Source organism: Lucilia cuprina, chromosome 2 (genome assembly GCF_022045245.1).
Source record: "Lucilia cuprina isolate Lc7/37 chromosome 2, ASM2204524v1, whole genome shotgun sequence".
Classification (NCBI taxonomy): Eukaryota; Metazoa; Arthropoda; class Insecta; order Diptera; family Calliphoridae; genus Lucilia; species Lucilia cuprina.
In genome coordinates, this window is record NC_060950.1 from 7525714 (window position 1) to 7547493 (window position 21780).

Here is a 21780-nt window from a genome sequence, read left to right on the forward strand (position 1 = left end):
GAACTGAACTAGAACTGAACTAGAACTGAACTAGAACTGAAGTAGAACTGAACTAGAACTGAACTAGAACTGAACTAGAACTGAACTAGAACTGAACTAGAATTGAACAAGAACTGAACTAAACTAGGACTGAACAAGAACTGAACTAGGCCTGAACTAGAACAGAAGTTAACTTAGAATGTAGAAGCCGTTTTTTGTTATAAAATAGTCTTTCCTAAGAACCTAAAACAAGTGAAGCATGGTGTTAATAATATAATGTTCTTATCTATCCTAAGACCTCATAACAAATTTATTTATGTTTTAAATTGGATTGTAAGCTTTTTATATTTTAGTAAGATAATGCTGTGGATCTTGACTTGTCACGAAATATACTCTGTTTCAAATCAAAGAACATTTTTTTGTTTGCTCTAACAAGCCACTCAAGTGGTGAAAACCCAACACCGAAAAAATTCCCAGAAAGTAAAATTTTACGTTTTTCTGATTATTTATCAGATAAGAAACTTTCCAAATATCGGGTTCAATAACTAGTTAATATTTATAAATAAAATTAAAGCAATAATATGTATATAATAAAATTAATCTTTGTTTGCATTTATTTTTAACTCTCTCAAATGTGTGTCTCTTGAATTCTTTTCAAAAATTTTTGTGTGTTTTTATAAAATAACTATAAATTCTAAATATTTTATAAGAAATTAAATCAGTAGCAAATTTTAATTACTCCCAGTGACATCGTTTAAAAAACAAAAGAATTCAAATGAAAATTATAATAATCTTAGCATTTTGGTTGTCTGTTGCAGCAGCACAATTTGGTGGTTTCGGTTTTGGTCCAGGTTTGGGACCACGTCCAAATTTTGGTCCACGTCCAGGTATTGGTGTGGGTCCTGGTTTTGGAGGCTTTGGTCCACGTCCAGGTATTGGTGTTATTCCTGGTATTCCCAATTTAGGACCTGGTGCACTTAATAATAACCAGGGTTCTAATCCCAATAGTGGAGCTGCCATTACATTTCCCGATACTAATTCTAATACGGGTGCCCGTGGTTAAGAGCATTATTACTTTTGTCTGTGATATAAAATATAGATTAATAAAGTTTTGTTTTTAAGATTAAAATTTATTAAGTTATTTGTTCATATTTAATGTTACATGAAATATTTTTTTAAATATTTCAAAATCTTGTTTTGCAAAAAAAAAAAAATATATATATATTACGTTTCTATGATTTGTGATGACAAGTTTAACCAGAATACATTTGGTTAAGAAATTGCTACAAAACCACTGTACGAAACAATTGAATATGTTTTATTTAAAAAAATAATATAAATTTAAAAACAATAAGAAATTAAATTTTAATCTTCGTAATTCAATTTCTATATTGAAAAGTGTATAAAATCTGAATAAAGAAAACAAAATGAAATTAGTGACTTATTGTAATTACGGCTAGAGACATCGTTTTAAACGTACTGTTTAAAAAATGAAGACATTCTTTATCTTAATACTTTGCTTGGCGGCAGCAACAGCACAATTTTTCCCCCTTGGAGGCGGTTATGGTGGAGGTCGTGGTTTTGGTGGTGGTGGTGCCACTTCCAATTCTCAAGCCGGCTCTCAAGCGTTTAATCGTCAACTCAACTTTGGTGGTGGTCTCTTTCCATCATTTGGAATAGGCATTTCGGGTTCCGATGCATATGCTAATTCTGCATCTCGTGGAGGCGGTGGTGGCTATTATGGTTAAATATTTCATTAAAAATCTTTTTATTTTTCAAAATAAAGTTTATTTATTTTAATATTTTTACCTTAATTTCGGAATATTTCTACAAGAGGACTTATATGGGGTTGAGGGGAGATCCAGATAAGTCAACCTTTACATTAAAGTTATTTATATAGAACTTCGTGTTATTGACTTTAAAGTAATTTTCTGAATTGGAGTTTGTATGGCGACTAGAGTCAAATGAAGCCCGATCATTAGAAAAATCGAATGATGTTAGTAGAAACTAAATTTTTCCCATTTCGAAATAATGGGTATAGAGCAATTTTCATTAAATTATCTGTATCGACCTGTAGCGTGCGCACAAGATTTACATAAACACACATACAGACAAGCGGACGGATTGGCTAAATCGACTCGGAAAGTGATTCAGAGCTGATTGGTATACTTTAAGTCGGACGTATTTAAGGTATTTTGGATGTAACAAACATCAGCACAAATACATAATAACCTCTTCACTATAGTGTTGTAGGGTATAGTGAAGTTTGACATATACTTACATGTAAACTAATATGCCTAAAGAGGAATTGTCTAATAGGACACAGTGGGCAGAAATAATATATGTTTGTCGTAAATTTTGCTCACTCAAGATTGAAATTCCGAAGATATCGGAGTTCTGTAGAAATTGGCTTCAACAAAGCATAATCGATTTGACCGTTATGCTTTTATATGCTACAAAACTTTATTAGAGGAGGTGGTGTAGGATGATGTTTGCAACGCAGAAAATAAGTCATTCTTTATCCCTTTTTGACCTAAGGAAAATTGTTCAAATCGGTTCATTATTTAACTAGTCCCTATACAACAGACATCCTCCCGGTCTCACTCTAATTAATCACGTCTTTAGATGGCAGCGAATCTACTTTTACAATTTTAATAGTATCCTCAATACAAACACATTGAATTTATATGTATGCATTTTCGATTAACAAGTATTAACTGTAATAAATAAAGGACTGTGAATTTGTTTGACAACGGAAACAATATGACAATATAGGATGTAGTCATTTACATATACAAACATGTATACATAAATAGACTGGAAACATAAGCTATCATATGTTGAGTTTATAATAACATGTCATAATATTTGTTAATAATAAAAATGAGAAAAAAATCAATATAAATTTAATTTATTTTATGAATATGTAAATGGAAAATTCATAAATATGTTAATCGATGTAAAACAGTACATGTAATTAAATCCGTAATTAGCTTAGCTTTCAGCTTAGAAATTTATAATTTTTTTTAATACAATCCCCCTCCCCTTTCAACTTAAATATTTTCTTACGAATTCTTAAACTAAAGAGTGAAATGTTAGTTTCCTTTTGGCATAATACATGCTATTTTCACAACAAAAAAAACTAAAAGTGGAACTTGGCTGTAATAACAAGGACATTGAACCCCCGAAGCAATACAATGACATTGTAGAATTCTAAAGCGGAAACAAAAAACAGCTGACTATTCGTAAGATAACTTGTTTATGCATAGAAAATCTAACTACAGCATTAGGATGGTACTTTGGTTCTAGTTCAGTTCTAGTTCAATTCTAGTTCTAGTTCAGTTCTAGTTCAGTTCTAGTTCAGTTCTAGTTCAGTTCTAGTTCAGTTCTAGTTCAGTTCTAGTTCAGTTCTAGTTCAGTTCTAGTTCAGTTCTAGTTCAGTTCTAGTTCAGTTCTAGTTCAGTTCTAGTTCAGTTCTAGTTCACTTCTAGTTCAGTTATAGTTCAGTTCTCGTTCATTGTTAAAATGTGCTCCAGTCTATTGAACACATAATATTATATGGCGAAATATGCAGTCAAATAAGAAATAAAATGGGAATACCAAGAAGAAAAAAGTCGTCAGTGAAAATCATAAAAAGTTGCAGTAACGAATGAGAAAAATCCACGAAGAGAACGTGTTGCATGTTTAATGCATTTTTTCTTCGTACCACAATCCCACATTGCATGTTTTCTTGTATTCCTCACATTTAAACCTCGAAAAGGAAGTCAATGTCATTGCTGTTAAAGAAAATATTGATGTAGCTGATGTTAAGGAATAGCAATAATAACGTCAGCAACAGGAATATCGTCCTGTATTTATCAACGTAAAAAGAACACATTTCCCATAATAAAAAAATTTTACAGTATTTTTTATGTTCAGAGATGTTTACAGGGAAATCTATTAAAAATGGGAAGCATGACATATAATGTTGTATTTATTCTTCGTTATATTGCGTAAAGCATTATGAAAAATCAACAAAGAAATAAATAAATATTTGCATGCAACATGTGCAGTTGCAAAAGCATTGGAATAGAAATTGCAATTGTAGAATTATGACCTGAAAAATGTTACATTTTCGTAGTATTCTTTATATATTCATACCTTAGTGACGTAGTTTTTCTCTGCAGGTTTATGGAATCTTCTTGTTGTAATATTTTTTATTCTAAGATAAATTTGAAAAAAGTTGTGTAATATTTTTACATGTGTTTTGCAGCAGAATTTAAGACTCCTTATTTGTAAAAGTGTTTTATGAGAACTTAGGAAAAAAAATCGATGACTTAATTGGGCTTTATGATTTAATTAACATAAACATAATTTATTTCCTTTTCCTTTACTTCATTTCTTCTTTCACAATTTCATCCCAATTAAATTGATTCTCCAGCTTTGCCTCATAAAAAGTTTCAAATAAACAAATTATGTAAGTTTGACTGACAAATGAGTTTATAATTAGGAAAGAAAGAAAGAAAAAAACAAATGAAATCAAATTATAATTAAAACACTAAACAAAATTTATTCCAAAAAATTTGCATTTACGTTTAGAAAAAAAAGTACCCTGCTTTTTGATGATTTCTTTTGTCAACAAAAAAATTTTGAATTCAGATTATTGAAAGTCGGCTAAAACAATAAAAACCAGTTCAAAAAGAAAGATACAGAGAATGAATATAATTAATACACACATGTTGTTTAAATAGGGGTTTTAATGTTAATTATTTCTTGGTACAATTAAAAATTAAACGTTTTTATATTAAATAATGTAGAATAACGAGGTCATGTTTATGATTTTAAAGAAGATTTGAGATGGCAATATGTTTAAGTGTGTTGAACACTTAATAATTCAAGAAATATTGATCAGAATTTATCAATGTCAAGTAAGATTTAAGGTCAATTATCAAAATTGATTTATTTTTTTGGCAACTTTAGGAGGCCTTTAAAATTTGTTTATGTATTAAATTGATTTTATTGAAAATTTATTGATGATAACGCCTTTAGACTTTATGCTTGTGACAGATTTCTTATGCAAAAATTTTTTTTGAAAAAGTAATTAATGAGGTTATTATGCATAAAAAGCAGTTGTATACTCCATTATGCGATAAGCTGTGATATAGACCAGGGCAAGTAAGTGTAATATAAGCCGAATAACTAACTAACTAACTAACTAACTAGCTAACTAACTAACTAACTAACTAACTAACTAACTAACTAACTAACTAACTAACTAACTAACTAACTCACTAACTAAGTAACTAACCAACTAACTAACTAACTAACTAACTAACTAACTAACTAACTAACTAACTAACTAACTAACTAACTAACTAACTAACTAACTAACTAACTAACTAACTAACTAACTAACTAACTAACTAACTAACTAACTAACTAACTAACTAACTAACTAACTAACTAACTAACTAACTAACTAACTAACTAACTAACTAACTAACTAACTATCTATCTATCTATCTATCTATCTATCTATCTATCTATCTATCTATCTATCTATCTATCTATCTATCTATCTATCTATCTATCTATCTATCTATCTATCTATCTATCTATCTATCTATCTATCTATCTATCTATCTATCTATCTATCTAACTAACTAACTAACTAACCAACTGTTAGTTCTTCTTCATTAGGCACAGTGGAACATAATAACGTTTTGGCAAATTAATCCGAAAAGGCTGGTCCGATTAATGCAACATAGAAACATACATTTTGGGAAAAAGTTATTCATTTTATAAAAAAATAGGAAATGTTTTTAAATTTTTTATTGAATTAAAAATTTGTCAAGGAAAACATTTGCGCAAATTTCATCGCGATCCACAGTGGTGCCAATGACAAATTTAGCACAAAAAGTCATATCTCTTGATTAAAGCACATAGAAATTTTTTTGAACGTGTGACTTGGTATGGTGAGGTCTTATGCTAAATATGGGCTGATTTTATTGGGTGGGCGTGGTACTTTTCATACAAAACTAATTGACGGACAGACGGACATATTGTTGTTTCTCAGGAAATTGGTATACGTTGAGGTGGGTGTTGAACCAATATTTTAGAAAAAATTTTTGTCTTCCGATTTTTTTTTTTCGAGGAAAACCGAAAAATTCATCTAACCAACTTTTAAAGAAATTCTGTAACACTCCCTTTGTTCCATGTACCAGGGACCATTATTTCTATAATTGGGTTATGAAATTTAGTTTTTCATCCATCTATATACATACGTCAATGCATCCGCAAAAGACGGTGATTTCCATTTAGCCTTTCGTCACGGAGGTGCACTCTGCAACGAGAGTAAAGACAATCTTCAATTTAGTGTCCCCTTGCTAAGCGAGATACAGGAATTTTGGATTTTTGGACGATTGACTTTCTCTTAGGACAAGCACATGTTAAAATAGCTAGTCGCTTGTAATGTCAATAGATAGATCGGGACTGTCGGACCGAATTACTAGGTTTATGTCGAGGATAGGTGTGCCGCTTATATCGCTTTAGTAACTCCCTGTTAATTCCCCTTTAATAATTTACAACGTTGTTAATCAATATAAAATTTAATTATTACTATTCACAAACGGCAGATGCTTAACAGAAATGAATATTTTTTGTTTTGTTTATTTTCAAAATTGTTTTGTTTGTAAACTGGTTTAAACATAATAAATTTATTAGACAAACAAAACTAATTTAATTATTTTCTTAACATTAAAGTTTGATGTCTTTTTAAAGGTAAATACTTAATGATCTTAGAAAAAAATCGTATGAGGACATAAGAACTTGTTCTAAGTATAAATGAAAACAAAAGAAAGAAATAAACGGATTTGATAAAAAACCGCGTGTGATTTCCAAAAAAAAAAAAAATCTTCACAATTAATTGGATTTCCCAGACAAAAAAATCTTAGCTAATAGATGAGATTTTATAATACCTTTAACAAAATACAAAAAATTGCAAGTAGCTGAAATTTTTCAAAATTTGTTTCTAAATTTAGTTGCAAGGTGTTAATTGTCTAGACTAAGGCATTTAACAAATAATAATATTATTATTAATAGGCCACCCCATTCCCTTATGGTTTTTTTAACACTTTGATCACACATACATATGTACGTTTATATACATATGTGTAGTTTCAAGTAGTGATGCTAGGTTTTTTTTAACATTTCTAAGTTCACTGTAATTTACCAATAAAATAAATAAAACATTTAATTTGTTAAGAAATAAGTAAATAAATAAATATTAAAAGTCATTGAAATTATTATTTATACGAATTAGTCAATTGTTTGTTTCAATTCATAATAAAAATTTTATTTCATCAGTATGTTGATGGGAAAATTCCCCGGAAGAAAGATTTAATAATGAAATCTGAGTAGAGAGCGCATAGAGTATTTTCATCTAAAATTACAATTTGTAAAAATTATTGACTAGACTACAGACTAGGCTATGGAATGGACTATACCCTAGACTATAGACTAGGGTATAAACTAGACTATAGACTAGACTATAGACTAGACTATAGACTAGACTATAGATTAGACTATAAACTAGACTATAGACTAGACTATAGACTAGACTATAGACTAGACTATAGACTAGACTATAGACTAGACTATAGACTAGACTATAGACTAGACTATAGACTAGACTATAGACTAGACTATAGACTGCGGATATCTGTATAGGGTATACAGTAAGTCGGGTTTTATTTGACTTTATCTTCTTTATTTGTTTTGCTGAGTAATGAAGCATTCTTTTAAATTATAAAACGTTATTTACAAATCATTCTAAATTACTAAATTAAAATATGTACTTCTATGCGGGAATCACACTGTTTAACAAATTTTTTAAAATATAATTTTCGAAATTAATAAGAATCCACTTAAAGACACAGATTCAAAATTTTTAGAACAAAAATTTAATTACTATTTTATTAAATACTATTTTATGATCTTTAAAGCAGTTTCATTAACATAATCATTAGCGCTTTAACAAATTATAATAATCTTTAATTTTATTTACATTAATCGTTTTTTTTTAGCTAATTTCAAAATTCCCAGTAAAAAATCAAAAACTTCCGCATTTTGCAGTAAGAAAAATTCAAAATTGTTGTCAAAATGTTGTATTTAATAATGTTGAATTTGATGATCAGATGAGTAAACACGCACGATCATATGTTACTGCTCTAATATAACAAGTCTCAGTATGAATAGTATTTGGTAGATTTCTTGAAAAGGCAAATAACCTTTTTCAAGTTTAGCCAGCTAAAAGTGGTTTTCTAAAATGAAGAAAACAAAAATCAAAGGGGATTTCAAATGGGAATTAAAGATCGGTTATTAGTTAGAAAGAAAAAAATAACAAAAAAAAAAACATTAATAAACATATAAAAATATGTCAAATTTAATAACAAGTTTAAAAAAATTTTAAAAAGATTTGTTTGTTGGTAAACAAATTTCAGAAATTCAAAATGGCTAGCAAAGACTTTTCAAATACACAACTACCATAGAATAGTAAAATACTTCTTTCTCATAGGTGATAGTGATCCTCTAACGATCTCTATGATATTGTTTCTCCATGTAATATGTTTGTTGTTGTTTTTCCTTAATTTAAGTTTTTTTTTAGTGATTTTTGTTTTTATTTATTTTTTGCGAAATTAACTTTATATTTTGCAAATCTTAATTTTTGGCGGGGAATTTTTTTGATAGTAATTTGTTTTGGTCAAATTCTCTCAAAACTAAATTTATAATTTTAACATTTACGTATTTCTTTATAGTTGTTTTGTTCTCTGGAAACAAAACATAACTTTTTTTATTACTTATATTATTAATAAAAAGTGGAAATTAGTGGAAAAAAATAACACAATAATCAATCAATCTCTCTATGAGGAGTATTAATTGCTTTTTATCTTAGAGAAATGAGAAAGGTTTTTTGCTATAAATAGTTTTGTTCGCATTTGTTGTTTCATTAGTTGTGTGAACAAATTGATACAGTGAAAACATTTCATCGAATTAAAAGAAAAAATTACAACATGAAATTATTCCTTATTCTGGCCATGCTCATTGCAACCGTTTGCGCTCTACCTCAATTCGGTTTCGGTAGTGCTTATGGTGGTGGTGCCGGAGGCTTTGGACGTCCTGGTTTCGGTGGTGGCGGTTTTGGTCGTCCCGGTTTCGGCGGTGGCAGTTATGGTCGTCCCGGTTTCGGCGGTGGTGGTTTTGGTCGTCCTGGTTTTGGTGGCGGACGTCCTGGTTTCGGAGGTGCAGGTGGTGCTTCATCATCAGCTGCTGCTTCGTCAAGTGCTAGCTCTTCCGGTGGTGGCCGTTTAGGTGGTGCTGGTTCCGCCGCTGCTTCAGCTTCTGCCTCCGCCGCTGCTGGTGGTGGCAACAGATTCCGTGGTTAAAAACTCTATTTGTAGTTAAAACAAAGTTTCTATTGTAGTTTTCATTAAATTATTATTTATGTTAAGTTTTATACACAAAATTGTAAAAATATAAAGAAATCAGGAAAAAAAATGAAATTTTATTGATATATATATTAAAAATTTTACAAAGTATTGCAGTGCTTACAAATTACTAATATAATTCAATACAACTTGTACTCCCCGTTCGATTCATCCCGAAAAGAAAATGGTATCCAAAAAAATTGACTAGAACTGAACTAGAACTGAAGTAGAACTGAACTAGAACTGAATTAGAACTGAATTAGAACTGAACTAGAACTGAACTAGAACTGAACTAGAACTGAACTAGAACTGAACTAGAACTGAACTAGAACTGAACTAGAACTGAACTAGAACTGCACTAGAACTGAACTAGAACTGAACTAGAACTGAACTAGAACTGAACTAGAACTGAACTAGAACTAAACAAGAACTGAAATAGAACTAAACTAGAACTGAAATAGACCTGAACTAGAACTGAACTAAAACTGAACCAGAATTGAACTACATCTGAAATAGAACTGAACTAAAATTAAACTAGCTGTAAGTTAACTTAAGGAAGTTCCATTATGTTAATTTTTAGAAATTACATTTGTAGGTCGCTCTTGTTTACGATTTTAATGAATATAGCTTACGCAAAATTAACTTGAAATCATTTACACCCACACATTTGACAAACATTTGGAGCTCAGACACACGCTTCTTTTTTTGTCAATCTTTTAAAAAGATAATAGTTTTAACATTTAGATATCAGTGAAAACCATTTATCTCAAATTATGGATTTGAAATTTGAATATTGATTGGTTTGTTTTCTACTTTTTTTGCTTGATCGTGGTCATTATCATATTTAATATGTGTTTTTTGTTTTTTTTTTGCTTTAGAGCCACGGGGCTGAAAGGTTTTTGATGTTTATGTTTGCTATATACATACATACATACATACATACATACATACATACATACATACATACATACATACATACATACATACATACATAGCTGGTCATTTGGGAATCACCAAAAATGGCTAAAATACAAAATAAATGATCTTAAGAAGCTAAACACGTAATAGAGAGCAGTGTTATCAAAAAACTAACGGCTGAACAGATGAGGTTTTTCAAAAATCCGTTAATAAAATACAACAATAGATAATAAATTGGTGTTTCCCTATGTTTGTGCTTTGAATAGAAGGTGTTAATTGTTGTTGTTTGTATTAGAGCTGTTATGCGGTACATCATACTCTCAGTTTAGTAAACCTTTACGCTGGGGATTTTTTTTATTTTCTAATATAATAGTTTGAGATTCTCTCAAAATTAAATTTTAATTCAGCCGCTTACACATTTTTGATTTCGCAGATCAATACACTAACGATGCTTAAAAGTGTTGTTGGAAAAAGACAAGATATAGTTAAGTGTTCATTGATCAATACATAACAATAAATCAATATCTCTTGGAGAGCTACTGTTAAAATTGTTGTTGTTTGATTCAGCATATTTTATTATTCAGCACAGAGAAATGAGTTACAGTTTTTAGTATAAATACTTTTGTACGCATTTATTGTGACATTAGTTGTGTGAACATATCTAGACAGTTTAAACAATTTGAAAGAAGATCACTAGTAACAAAATGAAAGTATTCATTGTATTAGCCATGCTCTTAGCAGCAGTCTGCGCTGTACCCCAATTTGGTTTTGGTAGCCCCTATGGTGGTGGCGGCTTTGGACGTCCCGGTTTCGGTGGTGGCTACGGTGGCGGTTTTGGCCGTCCTGGATTTGGTGGCGGCTATGGTCGTCCAGGATTCGGTGGTGTTAATCCCTACTATGGTGGTGGTGGCGGTTTTGGCCGTCCCGGTTTCGGTGGTCCAGGCTTTGGTGGACCCGGATTTGGAGGTCCTGGTCTCGGTGGTGTCGGTGGTGGCTCCTCATCTGCCTCTGCTTCTTCCAGTGCTAGCGCTGCTGGTAATGGTTTTGGTGGTGCTGGTTCTTCCTCAGCTTCAGCTTCTGCTTCCGCATCAGCTGCTGGTGGCGGTGGTTTCCGCGGTTAGAAAACTCTCAATAATTTTTTGTGTATACAAGAAATTATACAAAACTATAAATTTTTGTACCATTTTTAGTTCTTTTTTGTTATAGTTTCTTTTAAGTTATTTTATGTTTTATTTTAAGTTTTTTTAAAAAAGAAAAGTCTGAAAAATATAAAAAAATATTTTAAAAATATCTTGATTTACATACTTAAAACAACACTTAATTACTGAATAATTTCGTGTTGCAACAATATAATTCGTATTGTTTTCAAAATTCAAGAACAGAACAAGAATAGAACTAGAAATGAACTAGAACAGAACTAGAACAGAACTAGAACAGAACTAGAACAGAACTAGAACAGAACTAGAACAGAACTAGAACAGAACTAGAACAGAACTAGAACAGAACTAGAACAGAACTAGAACAGAACTAGAACAGAACTAGAACAGAACTAGAACAGAACTAGAACAGAACTAGAACAGAACTAGAACAGAACTAGAACAGAACTAGAACAGAACTAGAACAGAACTAGAACAGATATGGAACAGAACTAGAACAGAACTAGAACACAACTAGAACAGAACAGAACAGAACAGGAGAAGTTAGAAAGTTGTTAGGAATGAAGATGTAGTAAAGGACATAAATAATTAGAAATAAAAAATATTAACATAGATAAAGGAATTACAACACATCTAACATAGAAAATGCCAGTACGAAAAGATACATTCACTTCACTTTTCAAAAATTAAACTATTTTTTTTTTAATTTTTAAAAATTCAGAACTTCTGAAGTAGTGATAAATGTTATTCTTATAGAAGTACTTAGTTTTATTATTGCTGGAAATTTGAACTGAGGTAGAACCGTTACAAAGTTGTGATAAGTATTTGTAAATTTCGATTATTAGCTAACTTCACTCGAATCTAGAAAAATTTAACATTTTATTTAATTTAAATAAATTACTTTATATCCGTTGCTTAGAACGCCCTCTATTGTTTTATTATTTTTAAAATTTAAGCTTAAAATTAAAAAGCTGTTGATTCTTTGATTTTATTTAAAGCTTTTAATTAATTATATAAAAATATATATATAATTTTTGTTTTGTTACGATTAGTATATAATTTGCATATTGTTTTCGTATTGAGTTTTTATTATTAAATAAATAAAAGAGTGAAAGAGTTGTTTGACCAGAATAATATCTAATAAAACGATAGTGTTGTAAAAATAACGAATTAAATATCTTGATATTTATATATGTATATTTTTCGAAATACATGGGTTTTAATACAATTTTTTAGAAACTTCAATATGTTTTGCAATAATAAAAAGAACAATTTCAAAAAATTTTATTGTTAAAATTTAAATAATTCTGTGCAAATTTTATAGATTTATTATGCAATGAAAGACTGGTTTAATTAGTGAGTTTTGAATGATCTTCAATTTTATTTATTTTAATCTAATATCTAGGGGGAATACCTTTATTTTGGAAATCACAAACATCAAGGATGATAAAGCAGTTAAGATTGACGAATGTTGGTTTTTTTTTCAAAAATCATGAATACTGAAAATCAAAGACATTTTTTGCCCTCAATTTTATTTATTTCAGCTGGCTACACTGTTTCTATTTTAAACGCCCAATGACTAGTAAATTTTAAGATTTATCAAAATTTTGAAAAAAAGTTATAAATTACAATTTACGATCTAAACAAATTAACATTTTATAGTTTATACATATGTATATAAGCAGATATTAGATCTTATATTCTGAATAGAATTATAAATATTCACAAACATTATTATTAATCTCTCTAGCAAAGAGGAACACGAAAATAAAGAAACTTGAAGTACCAGTCAAAAATGAAGCTAATTAATAAAAAATAATAAATATTAAGAAATTATAAACAAATATTAAACAGAATTAAGAAGAAGCAATTAAAAACTATAAAATATGACAAGTTTTATAAAAGTACATATGTGACGTTAGGCGACAGTTAAGAAATGAAAGAATTCTCTGGATGTTTATAGAATTTTAAGACGATCTTGCGGAGCGGCTTAAAGCAGAAATTCTCTTAAAGTGGTTCGCTAGTAGTGAAATATTGCACATAAATTTGATCTAGTCTTCGTTGTAAATATGTTATAAATATTCCAAATTCACTACTTCCGAAGTGATTCTCAAGAAAAAATTTGTATGCTCTTTTTTTGGAAGTTATTCGGAAGTAAAATTGTATTATTATTAAATACAACTAATTGGACTTAAAATTATTGCAATTAATAAAACAGAAGACCAAAGATAAAATTATTTATCTCACAAAAAGTAAGAACAAAAAAATATATTCAGCATAGAAAAAATTGAATTATTTTTGCTTTATCGAAAGTCATTAAACATCACTTCCACGTAAGTTAAAAAAAAAACAATAATTACTACTTTAGAAGTAATGATAAATGTTAGTTTTTGGAAGTACTTCGCTTTATTTTTGTTGTGAATGACCGAAAATCACACCTCAAAGATTTGTATATAGTCTACTAATTAAACAACTTACAACTTAAGCCGACTTTACACGATCACACAAGTAATATGATATGTAAAAATTTTGTGTAGAAGAGTACGGATGGGATTGTCTAAACGCAATTATAATGAAACCATTACACATTGAGAGAGAATACGGATGGAAAATTTGACAGTCGTATGACTCTCTTTACTTTTTTAAAAGATTCAAAAAACAAGCAAGTCGCATTAGATTAGGGATGTATGTTGAGGTGTTGTTAATTTAGTTTTTTACTTGTTTCCCTTTTTTTCTCACTTTTATAGAAAAATTTCGGTTTTGGGAGAGGGAAATTTCACTTTTCACCCGATGGATCCACTCTCGTAACAAAGGTATACTATATATTACCGATTTCGGAATTTACCGTTACAGAAATTAATTCTGTAACTTTTAAACGGTTTGTTTAATTCTAATAAGTTGTATAGTTTAAGTTTTAAATTTGGACGTCATGGGCAAACCAGAACTAGCGGTACGCCTTTATTAACGTGCACAGTGATACTATATATAAACCAGTGATTAAAACCTCTTAAGAACTCTAAGTGAGAAAGATTTTAGACATGTCTGCTATGCAGACGATGTCGTAATACTTCTAACTGGAAATAATTCACATAGAGGATAGTATCAACAAGGTCCATCGATTTTGAGCAATATGTAGGAGATCTATAGGCATGGAATGGAGCCTTAAAGCCGTTGTCATATCTTACAACGTTGTCAGTAAAATGTCCAAAAAATATCTAGTAATAGTCTAAACTTTAATTTTTTTGCATCGTTGACAAACAAAGCATTACCGAAAATATTGCAAAGGTAAAATTTCTAAGTTGACAGTATTATTAGACATTTTCTGGGCCTTTTGTTGCCAACGTTGTAAGATCTAACAACCGTGTATACATAGCATTAGTCCTACTATGTCACATAGATCAATTCTTTGTGTAAACATAGAATATGGTAAACAACTTTGGACAAAAAGTGTATCATGAAACTACTGCAGGGAGTTCAGCGTACATGTTTCTTGGTGTCAAGAGTATTACGTCAACCAAGACTCTGTAAACGTTGCCATTAAAACATATTTAAGATAAGAGGCAGCATTTATAGCTTTAGGCAAACTGTCCAAAAGCTGTTATAGAACATGACATCAGTGTATACTACAAACATTTGAAGGCTATACACAGACGTGTCTGATCGCATACCAGACACAGAATATGTCGTAAACGCTGATCCCAAAAACACTAGTGTACTAGTCAAGCAGCATATTAGAGCAAAAATTAGTATGAATCGGATGGCCCTAATGTGAGGGACTAAGTGCGCCTGAGATACAGAAATATAACATAGACCTAATCTCAACACAAAGCTTTCACACTGAAGTCCGAGCAATAACACAATAAGTAAATTGAATTAGAATAAATACAATGACGCTCACAGGGCTTAATATATATACCGATAGCCAAAATGCAATTAAAGCTATCAGGTGATAATGTTAAATCTAAGACCATATTGGATGGAAAGCTTTAACTGAATACTCTCTCAAAGGTAAGGTTTACATTATATGGCTTTTAGGCCACCCGGTAGCGCTCGGCAACGAAAGGTTAAATGTATTAGCTTCAAAGAGAATAGAGCTCGTGGTAGTTAACCTGACGATGCCAAAACCATGCGATGCACCTATAGCTGATAAAAACATAAGGCCTTTTGGAATAATGAAACGAGTGGTAGAACCACAAAAATCCTATGTTCTAACTTTGATGACAGCAAGAAGAGTCATCTCATCAAAATGTGCAAGTCTGAGGTTTGTAAGATGTTACATATTCTGAGTACAAGTCTGAGGTTTGTAAGATGTTACGTATTCTGAGTAGACACCCGGAATTGCAGGCACAGCTATACAAAGGATATGTGGAGAGGATAGTGAACGTTTTTCTTTACCACTGTGAAGCTTTCGCTGAATTTAGATCCAAGTATCCGATATTATTCCTCGCAAACATTTATTGCAAAATTCTTAGGATTTACATCCAGGAAACTACTAAGTCTCTAACTGAATGGTAATACATTCCGTAAAAATATACATATGTATGTCACTGCATACAAATTATCTCGGAACACTATCTATTATGTAAAATATGTTATTCTCCGTCTAATAGCTCCGATATCAGCCCAAAATTGTTAACTGTTAGTACTTCATTAACGGTTATAGTTATCACAAGATGTCCGATCTGTTACTGAATAATAAAAAAATTAAAAATTTGTTTAATTTTTTCAAAAAATTTAATTTCGAACAGTAATAAGATATTCCGATTTCGATGCGTATTTTAAACTTATTAGTCGTCAACGCTTTTAGCCATTATTATAAACTGTTGATAGAATTATATTTGATATTTTTTGCTAAGTACAAAATCATTATTTAATTTAAAATTATGGGGAAGACAATATAAACTGGTTTATGTTTGTTTACTTCAGTAAACAAATAAACAAACAAAAAAATCGAATGCTAAATATACCGGCTTTTTTTTTTTCTTCGAAATTTTTGAAAAAAGTACCCAAAAATACAATAAAAATATGAATTTTTAATTTCCAAAAAAAAAAACTTTCGCACTAGAGATAGAGTTTAACTAAGAAATACATACATAATCATGCTTATACAGAAGCTCTAATCACTAATACAGACACTGCCTATACAAACTAACAGATAAATGGCTAACATTTCTATATATCTGTGTGTGGGGGTTTCATGATTTTATAACACAGACCCATTTAGATGCTAATTACTGACGCCACTACTTTAATACGCAAATATGAATGTATGTATGTATTAGATTGTCTTGAGAGTGTGGTATATATGTTATTATTATCTGCTAACAGATGTCTTTTTCCCCCTGGAAGAGAAATCTTAAATTGGGTTTTCAAACTTGAATTTTGTAGTTTAACTATAAAAGATGTTTATGTTTCGAGATTTAGCATCAGTTTAGTTTTGTCTATTCGAAACACCAAACAGTAGTCATAATGAAAGTATTTGTCGCTCTTGCCGTTTTGGCCGTATGTTCCCAGGCCCAAGCTCAACGTGGTTTCGGTGGTGCCAATGCCAACGCTGCTGCTAGTGCTAATGCAGCTGCTAAGGGTGGTGCCGGTGGTTTTGGCGGTTTAGGCGGTGGTTTTGGTGGTGCTAATGCTGGTGCCAATGCTAACGCTAATGCTGGAGCTGTTGGTGGCGGTTTGGGTGGTGGTTTCGGCCGTCCCGGTTTTGGTGGTCATGGTTTGGGAGGCGGTTTAGGAGGCGGTTTAGGCGGTGGTTTCGGTGGTGCCAATGCCGGCGCTAATGCCAACGCTAATGCTGGAGCTGCTGGTGGCAGTTTGGGTGGTGGTTTCGGCCGTCCTGGTTTCGGAGGTCCCGGTTTGGGTGGTGGCTTCGGCGGTGCTAACGCTGGTGCCAATGCTGGTGCTACCGGTGGTGCTTTCGGTCGCCGTCCCGGTTTGGGAGGTTTGTTAGGTGGCGGTCTCGGTGGTGCTAACGCTGGTGCCAATGCTAACGCTAATGCTGGTTCTACCGCTGGTGGTCTTGGTGGTGGTTTCGGTGGTGGTCTCGGTGGTGGTCTCGGTGGTGGTTTCGGTGGTGCTTCTTCCTCCGCTTCTTCCTCAGCTTCTGCTTCATCTACTGCTGGTGGTCGTGGTGGTTTGGGTGGTTTCGGTGGTGCCAATGCTGGCGCTTCTGCTACTGCTAATGCCAACTCCAACACCTTCTCTCGTGGTTAAGCTCTAGTCCTAATTGTTGTCTAATGTTAAGACTAATTTATTATGAAAAAAATGAAAAATACACAAAAAAAAACTATTAAAAATTAATTTAAAATATTAAATTTTTTTCTTATTTTTAAGCCGGTTTTGGAGTTAAAAATTTAACTTAAAACAATATATTGAAATACTGAAGAACTTTAAGAAATTATACAGTAAACATACTAAGACTCGTCTTTTTAGCGTTTAACATCGACCAGAGTAATTGTGGTGAAACTTAATTATTACGAATTTTATAACTATATATTTATTAATCTGCTAGTAGAATTTGAAGAAACTAGCTGTAATAGTTTCTCAGATATACGAATTTTTCTGTTTAATTCATATGGGGACTCACAATCAGGCATTTTTTCTCCAAAATGTTCAGTTATATAATAAAGTCCTTCCTGCAAAATTTGAAGAATCATGTTCTATTAGTTTCCCAGATAAACAAAATTTTGTATTTAATTGATATGGGAGGCGCAAAGCTCTAATAGTTTCTTAGATATACGATTTCTTTCTATTTTATTCATATGGGATCTTCAAGCCCCTCATGATAAAAGTCTATTCTTTTTTCTCCAAAATTTTCAGATGAATATTGAAGTTTTTGATGAAAAATTGGAAGAATTTTGTGTAATTAGTTTCCCAGATAAACAAAATCCGCCCAAAGTGTCTCCGACAAAATTTGAATACGCTAACTGTTATATTATCTGAAATATACGGATTAAATATTTTCTTAATATGGGCTTGGCATCTCGCCTATTTGAAATTTTAAAACAAAAAGTAGTCTATTGTTCCTTCCAGATAAAAAGGCACACACAGTGGCAATTTCAAGTAGTTTAGCCTCTTAAAAGGTACAAAAAATAAAAAAAATAAACAAGTAATATTTCTATATTCGGCTGTGCCGAATCCCTTCAGCCAGTATGTTTTAAAAAATAGTTTCTATTTATTTTGTATCTCTGCACACATGTCACACATAACATACACACAAACAAATATAAACTGTAGTAGAAAGAAATATTAATCGTTGTACTGTAATACCACCGTCAACCTGTATTACCACCCTCAAACAAATATGAGCTGTATTACCAACATATTACTGCTTTATCTCCTTGTTCTTGCATCCAAACATACAAAAAAATACATAGCTGAATAAAACCAAATACATCTCCACACGCACATGTGCATCTTTATCCAATTCACAGTGTTGTTGTTGCTTTTTTAACAAAGCGTGAAAAAAAATGTGGTTTTTTTGATGAAATTTTCAGAGGTTGTCTTGGATTTTTGCTAATATCTCCGCTATTTATAGACCGATTTTGCTGATTTTTAATAGAGATCTTCTTGAAAGCATGTCTAACTGAGTTATTGAAGATTCTGATCTTGCCGATATCTGGGGACCTCTAAAAACTGATTTCAACAGACAGACAGACTGATAGACATGGCTTAATCAACTCCGCTATCTATAAGGATCCAGAATATATATACTTTATAGGGTTGAAAAATTATATTATAGAAATTACAAACGGAATGACAAACTTATATCACGAAGGTGAAGGGTATAAAAAACATACATTGATTTTTATATATAAAGACGATCTTATCTAGACTATAAGCGCTGAAGATTTTCACAATCATGTCTGTCCATCTATTATGTATTCGTTTAAAATTTACAAATTGTAAACAACATATTAAACAAATTAATATTTCCATATGAAACATCATTTAAAGAAGTGATAGCAAAGGGTTTTCCAATAAAAATGGTCTGGACTATATGGTGGCTTAAGCAGAATAATATATATTAGTATGTAGATTAGTACATAGTCAAATTAATAATATATAATTGTAAAGGCTTTTAAATAGTATATTGTCTATAGAACAGTTGTTGAACTACTCTACAGATAAGTTCATTGACTAGTCCTTGGACTATTCTCCTGATTAATCTTTGGAATAGCTTATAGATAACAAAGTATTGTCTTTTGATAAGTGTATTGAATAGTGTTTAGAAAAGTTGACTTAATTATCGATCAGTCTATCGGCTAATCTTTTGATAAGTTCATTGGTGATCGCCCAACTAGTCTATTGACTGGACAATGTAGTAGTTTATTGATTAATTAGTTTGTGAACTAGACTACAGATTAGATGTTTAACTTTTGTATTGAGCGTATGCAAATCGGAATTAATTATAAACAATTTGTAAATTTTGAAGATCGGTTTGAAATTGATAACGATAACTCATTGCAAAAAGTAACCAAGTCCTTATGGGGAAAACCCTTTATCAAACAAATAAAGAGATTTATTTATTTTCATTGATTTTACAGCTGCTGTTCATAATAACAAATAACGTCAAAGAAAAAGACCATAAAAGAAATTTTAAGACTTTTTAGAGTCAAATTGAATATAATTTACACATATTAAAAGAAAAAAATCGTTAAAAATTTAAATTAGATTTATTAATTTCTTTTGTAAACTATATTAAGTCACCCACTTTAAATGTTATATGTTAATAAGATTATACAAGCAAAAAAGGAGAATAAAAAAACGCACATCGATTTAAGTTTGCAAAATTTATTTGTTTACACATTAAACCATTGTCAATTAACGTCCATATCCATGACCACCAGCAGCTCCTGCAGTTGCAGCAGCATTGGCTGCTGCATTTGCTACACCACCGCCAATAGCTGAAGCAGCTGCACTAGCTTTTGCATTAGCATTGGCTCCACCTGCAAGATGACCAGCTCCTTGTAAGCCAGCGCCAGCACCACCTGCAAGATGACCAGCTCCTTGTAAGCCAGCACCAGCACCACCTGCAAGATGACCAGCTCCTTGTAAAGCAGCGCCACCAGCTAGATGACCAGCTTCTTGTAAGCCAGCGCCAGCACCACCAGCCAGATGACCAGCTCCTTGTAAACCTGCGCCAGCACCACCAGCTAGATGACCAGCTCCCTGTAAACCTGCGCCAGCACCACCAGCAAGATGACCAGCTCCTTGTAAACCAGCGCCAGCACCACCAGCTAAATGTCCAGCACTACCACCACCATGATGACCAGCTCCACCCCCTACACCTCCACCCAAACCGGCAGAAGCATGTCCACCAGCATTAGCTGAACTGTGTCCGCCAGCACCGCCACCGGCACCAGCACCATAACCATGAGCATTAACGCTCACGACGGCCACGATCAATAAAACAAAAGCAAATAATTTCATAATGTAAAACAAACACTTTTCGGAAACTGTTGCTAATAATGGCACTTGTTCCGACTTATATACTTAAGTTCTATTTCAAAAAAAATTTCCAAAAAATCTAATTTTAATTAACCAGATTTATTGAAAACAAAATATAAGTTTTATAACTTAAATAATAAAAAAATACTTGTACTACAACAAATGATCATGTGCTTCTACAGTATATATTTTTTTTGTATTTGTTCAAAAATTGAATTATTGATTGTTTTGGCTTTCAATTATAAATGTTTTTGTGCAGATGCATTTTGTGTAATTAATTAATTAATATAAAAGCAAATAACTTCAAATATTTATACAAACTTGTATTTATTATCGTAATGAAATTTGTTAATTTGTTTGTGGAAAAAATGATGATCTTTGGAAAAAAAGTTAAATTATTTTTAATATATAAAAATAATATGTTATACTTTTAGGATGATATAAATTAAATTTTAATATAACGAGGGTGGTTTGTATCAGTTTTCCGTGTATACTTTTATCTATCCTTCATAGATGTATTCATTCTATGAACTTTTCTAGGTCAGTTCTAGTTCAGTTCTAGTTCAGTTTTAGTTCAGTTCTAGTTCAGTTCTAGTTCAGTTCTAGTTCAGTTCTAGTTCAGTTCTTGTTCAGTTCTTGATCAGTTCTAGTTCAGTTCTAGTTCAGTTCTATTTCAGTTCTAGTTCAGTTTTAGTTCTGTCCTAGTTCAGTTCGAGTTCAGTTCTAGTTCAGTTCTAGTTCAGTTCTAGTTCAGTTCTAATTCAGTTCTAGTTCAGTTCTAGTTCAGTTCTAGTTCAGTTCTAGTTCAG

At 31.4% G+C, this 21780-nt stretch overlaps 5 protein-coding genes across 6 annotated transcripts; 4 read left to right on the forward strand and 1 right to left on the reverse strand.

Moving 5' to 3' along the window:
• Positions 1-567: 567 nt before the first annotated feature.
• On the forward strand, positions 568-1140 carry LOC124421480 (DNA-binding protein Rfx5-like). The gene has a single exon (XM_046956759.1). The coding sequence runs from the start codon at positions 755-757 to the stop codon at positions 1040-1042; it is 288 nt and encodes a 95-aa protein (XP_046812715.1). The 5' UTR covers positions 568-754; the 3' UTR covers positions 1043-1140.
• A 7842-nt stretch (positions 1141-8982) lies between these two features.
• LOC111683910 (glycine-rich cell wall structural protein-like) lies at positions 8983-9490 on the forward strand. The gene has a single exon (XM_023446032.2). It carries the CDS (start codon positions 9030-9032, stop codon positions 9399-9401), a length of 372 nt encoding a protein of 123 aa, XP_023301800.2. The 5' UTR covers positions 8983-9029; the 3' UTR covers positions 9402-9490.
• Positions 9491-11006: 1516 nt separating this feature from the next.
• Positions 11007-11711, forward strand: LOC111683996 (glycine-rich protein DOT1-like). The gene has a single exon (XM_023446115.2). The coding sequence runs from the start codon at positions 11066-11068 to the stop codon at positions 11480-11482; it is 417 nt and encodes a 138-aa protein (XP_023301883.2). The 5' UTR covers positions 11007-11065; the 3' UTR covers positions 11483-11711.
• Positions 11712-16935: 5224 nt separating this feature from the next.
• Positions 16936-17817, forward strand: LOC111683057 (glycine-rich cell wall structural protein-like). Its single transcript, XM_023445087.2, has one exon. The coding sequence runs from the start codon at positions 16988-16990 to the stop codon at positions 17732-17734; it is 747 nt and encodes a 248-aa protein (XP_023300855.2). The 5' UTR covers positions 16936-16987; the 3' UTR covers positions 17735-17817.
• Positions 17818-20298: 2481 nt separating this feature from the next.
• On the reverse strand, positions 20299-20973 carry LOC111683051 (glycine-rich cell wall structural protein 1-like). 2 transcript variants are annotated; one of them, XM_046956758.1, is made up of 2 exons: positions 20512-20973; positions 20299-20469 (listed from the first exon to the last, which is right to left on the reverse strand). In XM_046956758.1, exons 1-2 carry the CDS (start codon positions 20951-20953, stop codon positions 20345-20347), a joined length of 567 nt encoding a protein of 188 aa, XP_046812714.1. In that variant the 5' UTR covers positions 20954-20973; the 3' UTR covers positions 20299-20344. The 2 variants fall into 2 exon arrangements, with proteins under 2 accessions (XP_046812714.1, XP_023300849.2); XM_023445081.2 differs by having other exon boundaries at positions 20299-20973.
• Between the last annotated feature and the right edge of the window lie 807 nt (positions 20974-21780).